The 8,080-nt window shown below is 39.4% G+C and overlaps 1 protein-coding gene across 12 annotated transcripts in view; it reads left to right on the top strand.

Annotated features, from left to right (window-relative positions):
* The first annotated feature begins 897 nt into the window (after positions 1–897).
* The window catches only part of TAPT1 (transmembrane anterior posterior transformation 1), a 49,229-nt gene continuing 42,046 nt past the window's right edge, over positions 898–8,080 (top strand). For 3 of the 12 annotated variants that reach the window (XM_035903474.1, XM_035903476.1, XM_035903472.1), the window contains exons 1-2: positions 4,121–4,251; positions 7,644–7,707. Coding sequence is in view for 7 of the 12 variants with exons in the window: in XM_035903466.1 (XP_035759359.1) it covers positions 2,304–2,373; positions 4,121–4,251 (201 nt within the window). In the remaining 5 variants the exon portion in view is untranslated. The other 9 variants (XM_035903467.1, XM_009648027.2, XM_035903471.1 and 6 more) reach the window with 8 other exon arrangements.

The raw sequence follows: 8,080 nt of genomic DNA, 5'->3' as shown, positions 1-8,080 counted from the left end.
AGCGGGGCGGTTCTGACCTGGGTCCCGTCTTTCCGGAGCCCCGCGGGCCGGGGGGGCTGCCCGCTGGCCCGGCTGTGTTGCAGAAGTACGAGAAACGCTTCGTCGTCTTCGCGTTTCTTGTTACCTACGCATAGCTATGCGTCCCATAGCCTTTGCCTCCGCTGCTGAAAGCAGGGACGCTGTTAGAGCCCGGGAGCTGTGTGCAGATTATTAGACGTCTCTTAAACTAAACGTAGTTTACTAACTGAGGATTTTGTGGGGAAAAATGAGGGGAAATGTCAGGGCCACTGCTATCAGTCTGCAGCTCTATTTACACTTGCAGTTGAACTGGTTATTTCAGGTATCTACGGAGTAATTTTTGAAAACAGCCCTGCCTTTTTTGTAAAAAGTGTCGCTTGGTGTGGTTTGGGTTGGTTTACCCTTGGTGGGATTATAAATAACTGTATTAGCACCATATTTGTAATTGAGTGGCTTGCTGAAAATCTGGAAAGTGCTCAAAGGGATGTTCAAATTTCCAGGCTTTCTGCCTGTGTGTTGGCTTGAATGTGATACCGCAGGTCTTACCAAATACAAAAAAAAAAAAAAAAGAAAAAAATAGGAATTGGGATGTAACTTAAATAATCTGCCAGCAATTCAGTGCTTTCCTTCTAAGCTTGACAGGTGCTATGCCCGTTTCTGATGTGCGTTATGTCATAGGGCATGCAGCATCACTGACTGCACTTCTGTGGTATTGATGAAACTGATGTAATTTCCATAGTTGTAAGGAAGTGGCTCGATGGCAGTATTATGAATTGCTTTGCGGTGAAAACAGGAATGGTCAAGATACATACTGCCAGGCCTGAAAGACAGCTGAACACGTAACTTTGTGAAAAGTAAGGAAATTGTTATTTGTGTGTGTGACTTCCTAACTATCTTCAGCAATTGATTTTAAATTAAAAAACAGTTAAAAATCATTGGTGCTCTCTGACTCTTCAGGACAAGAAAACGTTAGGAGAACAGACTTCTTGATAAAGCAACTAAAAATTCTAATTCATCTAACAGTAGCAATATGTTAAATAGTTGATAGAAGTAGGGTTTTTTTTCAAGATGGTAAAGCAGGACCAGTGCTGTACAGAGATGTTCTTCAGAGGAGAAGGAAGTACTTGTTTTTTAAGAAAAATATTGTGCTGGTTTGGTCTTGATTGATTTATTTGAGTGTTTACGGAAGAAGTGTGTCTCTAGGATTGACGGAAGTGAGGTGAGTGACTGGAATTGTTGCATTTAGGATTAAAGTTACAATTGTATAACAATAGGAAATTATTGAGGCATGGTGCATTTTGCATTTGCACAAATTTTCTTTGCCGTTTCTGGTTGTCCTTTGTATAGCTGTGCACTCAAGTGTAACTTAGGTGAATCATTGTCTTTTTACCTTGAAGGAATTAGTGGTCTTTTATGTTTTGAAGATGCTTGTGCTTTTCTGTCCTGAGGTGGGGAGATAAATGAGACTACTTTAAGCATTAGGAGTATGCTGTCTGAGCAGTTTAAACTTAGGCCACAGTCTAAAACTTTCTGACTGCAAAGGAGGGAAGCTTGAAGTAGTGAAGGAATTTGAAGTAGGAATTAGAGTGTTGACTGACTTCTTTTAAAAGAAAATGATGCTTTGATAGCAGAATCAAGCTGTGTTTCAGATGATTTATTACTCTGTCCTGGCTTGGTGTCTCATCCTGTTCGTTTGCTTACTGTGTTTTTCCTACAGGGTCAGCCACTGATCTGTTTCACAGCTGGCACAGAGCTAGGGGTGATGCTGGGTGGCAGTAAGTGCTCAGAAAGGAGCTGGCTGAGCGACTGCCTGCTTCAGTGCATCCCCTGTCACTGGAGAGATTGTTTTGCAGTCACAGTCTGGAGCCTGTGCATCGATCAGCCTCGGTCATGAGGAGTGCTTCTCTCTTAATACCTAGGGCATGAAAGCCTAGCCAGGTGGAGGAAACTTAAAATCATTTGTTTTTCAACAATAGGTCCACGAACCAGTTTGAGCTAAGGAGGAGTGGGGAACAAATAGCTTGTTAGTTAGAATCATAGAGTATCTCAAGTTGGAGGGGACCCATAAGTTACTCCACGATGCTTGCCCATATGCATATATTTACTTTGCTGGAAACTTCAGTCATTGGAGATGCATTGTCTTTAAGTTAGTGAAGATTGGTTATCTGAGGTGAAAGGAAATACACCTGGGCAGTTAGCAGAGTAGTTAATTTGTGTGTTTATACCGAAGGTTATCTCTTTTTTTACGTTCTAAACAAGAAAGAATTGTGAAAAACAAAAAAGTTATGAGTGATAGCGTTGCCAAGGAAGACTCCAGAAAACAACCTTGCAAGAGATCTGAACGATCACTTAGTGGCATGAACTTCTGCCTTATTTCACTGGAATGAACTTTGATTGAAACTTTACATGTCAATATTAGTTTTCTACTACTCATTAAACTACATGTTGTTTTTGTTTGTTCTAAAATAAATGCCTTTAAGGCTTACTGTAGCTGTGGCGTATAGAATTGTATCAGTAATATATAAATCATCAAAATAGCTATCCAAACAAGCTCATACAGGGAAAAACTGTTCATTTCAAGTAGCTTAAAGCAAATCATTACTGAAATGGTTTATTAACAATACGTAATTAACCAGCAGTCACTGAATTATATAGCTGTGATCAGCATCAGCAACATGATAAGTCACTATTTTAGACATACTCAGAATGTTAACACACCACCACAAACTTAGAAATGCCTGTTTGTAATCCCCAGAAGCTCTACTCGCGCTTGATACATGTGCCCCCCACCCAAGGCAGTGTAGGTTATAAGCACGCCCTGCCTCTTTCGCTTCTTCTATACTTCTGTTTGAGCTGATTCCTTCTTTGCTTTAAAACTTTGTAATTTTCTGGCTACTCTTCCAGCTAATGGTTGTCACCATCTTCAACGTGATGAATATTGAGAAGCCGCTATCTCAGTTTTGGGCAAACTCTTCACATGTGGCATCTATACTTCCATTCCTCTCTTAATAACTGTTATCTAGGCTGTTTCACTGAGGGTGTGTTATGCAGCTTCCTCCTCCCCCCAAAAATGTGGAACATTGTACCATGCAAGGTCCACACGCACCCCAACCAGTAGTCACTAGGCCTTTGGCTGAAATCTGAATTTACTATTTGGGAGCATGTTCTTGTGTCATGATAAATGCACTCTAGCTTTTCGCCTATCTGTCTAGATAAGCAATTTCCATCTTTCGGATGTTGTGTGGATGCTGAGAGCTTCTATTTTTAAATGCCAATAATAACCAGAAATCTTGAACTTTATTGTAGTGTTCTGTCACTTCTGAAGTGTTACCAAGAGATAGTATTGTCTGACCTTATCAGTGAGTGTCGAAGCTTAAGCTTAACCTCCTTGTGCTGACAGCCTGGATTTCCATAATTATAATTTCTTATTTTATTTCCTTTTGCAAGACTACTCTGCGCAAAGTCTTTTTTTAGAAGCCATATGAGTTAACTAAACATAGGTCACTCAGCCTTTGGATTATTTACCTACAGCTATTAAAATGCAGAAGACCTGTATGTGCTTGATGGCTTTTCGGTCTTGAATGATCAGCATGCTTGTACTGTTTGTGCACTGAATCACTTGGGATCATGTATCCATGAACGTTTTGATCTTGCAGAAAGTTGTTCTTTAAATTAAAGAACAAGTTGCTAGTGTTGCTGAGAGAGAAAATAGCTTTTAAAAAGTCTAAAATAGAGCTTAGTAAATTTAGGAGGACTGTCAGTACGTTGAGGATTAGAGCCACTCAGCATATTGCATTCAGTGTAGCTGCTTTGAGTAATGTTTTGGAGAAGTGGGATGTCTGATGGAAGTTATTGGCTGGGAAAAGGAGCTTGTTTTGTTTGTTGGGAGGCAGCAGGGGGCTGGGGAGAGCGTAGGACTTGCTTCTCGTATAGCTCCTTCCATACCGAGTTATTTGACATTCTGGCTACTATCAGCAGAAACCTTCTGGGTTAGATGTGATGTAAATGAAGCATGTAGCAAGTAACAAAAGCATAGCAGTCTCCTCGCTCTTCGGAGGTCATGCCTGAAGTGTTTTCTGCTTATGTGTGTTCCTGACTGTAGATCTTTCATTGCTGAGATTCATCAGTGCTGAGCTAACAAGAGGTTACTTCCTGGAACACAATGAAGCAAAATACACAGAGCGGAGAGAGAGAGTATACACATGCATGCGGATACCAAAAGAACTGGAAAAGGTGAAGTATTCTTTAAGATTTGTTTTAATTTGGAGATTAAATCTGTTTTGTTAAATTATTTAAAGAAATACTTATTTTTCAAACACTTCCTATTAAAAAGATTTAAACATTTCTAATGATTAATTTTCAGTGTCAGTAACTTAAATATTTGTGTTTCAGAGTTTTTTGCCTATGTTTGCTTGTTGCTGCTGGCAACTCTTGGCCACTTGTTGTTGTTAGCAGATACCGACATGACTAACTTTCAAGTCCAGATGATGGCAAATTAATTCAAATATGGAGATGTCACTGATCTTTAAAGGAATAGTCAAGCAAAAGAAAACTTTTTACTGCAATATGTAATTTTACATTTAAAAACAAAATTGTTTTAAAGATTTTTCCAGTCTGAAATGTTTCAAGGGTGGGAAGATTTCAGTCCTTTAAAAATACGGTGATGGATGAGTTTCTGTCTTAAGTCTTCTGACTTAATTTTCATAGCCACCTATTTTGCTTCTTGCCACTGTTTACTTCACCTTCCCTTTCGAACCCAGTGCTGTAGCCCTTCCTGAGGCATTGCTGCCACCTCCTTTATGTCACCTTAGCTATAATTCTGGCCCTGCAGTAAGCCAATTCCAATGCTGTAATGTAGAAGAGAGTTTTATTCTGGCTTAACCATTTTGAAACCCTGTGGGAGAGGGTGTCAGATCTGGGAGACAACAGGAATATGCTCAAGGATGAGAAGTAAGGCAGCATTGGTGATAAGCTTTGGCTAGGCTGCAGTGTAATGACATTAAAAGTAATATGGCTGTAATTCTTGAAACCTCTAGGGATGAAGTTACATGGTAGGGCTGAATCAATTTAACTCTAACTTACATGGAAGGAAGAGTCTTGTGTCACTGTTCCTCTCGCTTCAGTCTCCTGCCTCATGCTTGCTGACTGTTTTGCATGAGCTGCGGTACTTGTACGACTGTTCTCAGAGTTAAATCAGCTCATAATTCGGCAGTGAATGCTTCACTTTTCTTGCTCTGTTTGTTCTTTGCCAGGATAGTGAGCTGAATTGCTCAGCCAGTATTCTTGAGAATCCAGAGCCTACACAGGGCAGAAAGGGAGCTGAATAGCTTGCAGGAGGGGTAGACAGGTGAGAGAGATGTGGAGGAGGGAGGGAGAGTAGGATACCCTTTGTCAGCTGCACTTGGGTTCCCCCTTTATTGAGTTCATCCTTGGGCCATGATGAGACCTGATTTTATGAAACTAAATTCCCAGTCAGTTACTGCAGAAAATCACAGTATGGATGGGCCTCTGGAGATGATGTAGTCCAAGCCCTTGCTTAAAGCTGCAGCACCTACAACAGGTTGCTCAGGACCACATCCAGTTGGGCTTTGAACATCTCCAGGGATGGTGTCTTCGCATCCTCACTGTTTACCCATTCCAGTTTATGGTAGAATATTCCAGTTATGGTAGAGTCTCAGTTGAACAATATAGCAGTTCTTCATCATCTCTGTTGTAATTATGTAGACTATCACGTGCTGTCTCCAAGACACAGAAATTATTCTGAAGGATCATCACCATAGATTTCCTGATAAAACTTTCAGTATGTAAGAATAAGTGAATGCCAACATTCTTTTATAAAAAAGGTTGATGCTGTAAGTGGTGAAATTGATGGGTTTTTCATGGTAAATCAAACTTCAGTCTGTACTTTAAGTATGAAAGAATATGGAACTAAGTAATAAGCAGATAGATTTAAAAAGTGGTAGCTATCTTTTTACAGAGATGTTACTTCCTTGCATGGGCTTAGTATGGTAGTATTTTTTTATTATTGTTGTTCTGAATACTCCTTTTTTATTTAGAGAAGCTAGATAATTTGTAATATAAATGCTTCTTCCACTCGAGCTTTTTGTGCAGTTTCAGTGGAAGCTCTTAATTGTAACAGATTATTTATACTAAATGAAAAGGTAGTCTCTGTTCCTGCCATCTTAAGAGAATGCTTGTCAATCTCAAAGTTAAACTTTGTGCTCTTTTGCTAAAATACAGTTAGGATGATGGAAAAGCTCTATAAGCTTTTCTCTTAACTCCTTAGTATCTGGAATGTAGCAGCAAACATAAGGTTTACAGAAATGAGTGGAAGGTTCAGTGCTGATCATATTTCAGCAGGTGCATATGTGCAAGTGTGATGTAAAAAAATTAGGAAAGTGAGGGCATTAAACAATAATTGCAAATATTAATGTGAGCTTATAGAATGGGAAAAAAACATGATAACACTCAGGCACAGAAAAGGTCTGTCTGAATCAAAAAGAAGTTGCAGAATTGTTTTCTAGATTATAAAGATGCCCTCAAAGAATACAGGGGCCGAATGACAGGCTATCTTTCTATTTTGCTTGGGTTAAGGAATTAAAAAAAAAGAGAGAGATGCGTGTTCGGCTCCAGTCATCCTCACTGCTTGGATATTCAGCACCTGGTTTAAAAGTTAGCAAAGAAACAGGTAACTTCATGGCATATTAAAATACAATGTATAAATTTGTGTATTATTTGTAACCACAGCTCCTGATAGTTTTGAATAAGTCTCTGCTAAAATTTTAGAAAATGGTACTAGAGGGGAATGAGTATCAGGGAGGAGACCTTAATGTCATGGTGGTATTGAAGTACAGACTGCTGAATTGGTAGAAATAGTGTTATGAGGGAAAGCAACAGCTCAGAGGCGATAGCAGTGCTCTTGTGCCTGAGTCAGTCACCTTATGTGGCTGGCAGATAGATGTCCCGGAGTGTACTCTGTAGGATTGCTTTCGATGTTACAAGAGTGCATGAGGAGTAAGAGTGAGAGGAGGGTATGTGTCGGTGATGTGAGCTCATTGGACACTGAACTGGAGTTACCAAAGCTGACAAAGGTGTTTTGAAAGGCAAAGAGATTGTGGGAGATAAAAGTAGTTTACTTGTGCTTTCGCTTACTTCCCCCCTGCTTCCCCCACCCCCAAACCAGTGTCTTCCTTCCGCATGAGCGATACATACAACTTTCACATGTAAACGCGTATCTGTCATGGATATCTAGGTCTGCTTAGATGTTGCTAGTCTTAAATTTGTAGCCAGTTAAGCTTGCCATTTTACATAATTTTCCTTGCAGAAAAAAACACTAGCTTCTGGTGTGCCAGAGGCATAAAAGCATATGCCCATATGACCCCCTTTCAGGTAAATCTTAGATACAAAGAGCAGATAAAGAAGGAATGTCATGTTGGGAAAGTCTGGTATGTAAGAGCTTTCTAATTGCAGAGTTTAGGTCTGCTTTAATTATCAGAGCGTTGCTTGGCTTGTTGCTATAACAAAATGTCCTTAACTGTTTCTGTAAATTTAAGGATAAAGCATTTAAACTGTGGGCAACTGGAAGTTTACTTCTTCATATTTATATTCTTCTTTGTATGAAAAAGGTGGATATTCTGTGAAGGAGAACTACCACAGCTGTAATTAGCTGTGCCATAGAAAACTAACAAGGTAAAAACATTTTTTTGGGGGGGAAAAAAAACGTATTAGAAAGTATGTAGGCAAAAAAAATGGCTGTCCACCTGTACATACAGCTCTAATATTTTTTTTCTAAGGTTGAAAACATTAACTTTTGTAACCTTAGAAGAAAGTCATTACTGGAAAATGAGCTACAGTTATATCCAAGTGCAGTTCATCTATTCAATAAAGACTGAGTTCACTGAGCCATGGAAGTCTGCAAAAGCCTTGCTGCTTGGACCTTGTGGTGCAGAATTTTTGCTGAATAGTCTTCCAAGTGCATAGCATGTTTATTTTTCTTACAGTTCATCTGATTGAACAAGTGAGAGTATTGTGCTTATTTGGTTAATTAGTCTTACGTAAATAT

The sequence above is a fragment of the Egretta garzetta genome, unplaced genomic scaffold (genome assembly GCF_000687185.1).
Source record: "Egretta garzetta isolate BGI_Z169 unplaced genomic scaffold, ASM68718v1 scaffold151, whole genome shotgun sequence".
In the NCBI taxonomy this organism is placed as follows: Eukaryota; Metazoa; Chordata; class Aves; order Pelecaniformes; family Ardeidae; genus Egretta; species Egretta garzetta.
Note: the sequence above shows the minus strand (reverse complement) of the source record. Positions and strands in the feature narration are given on the sequence as shown.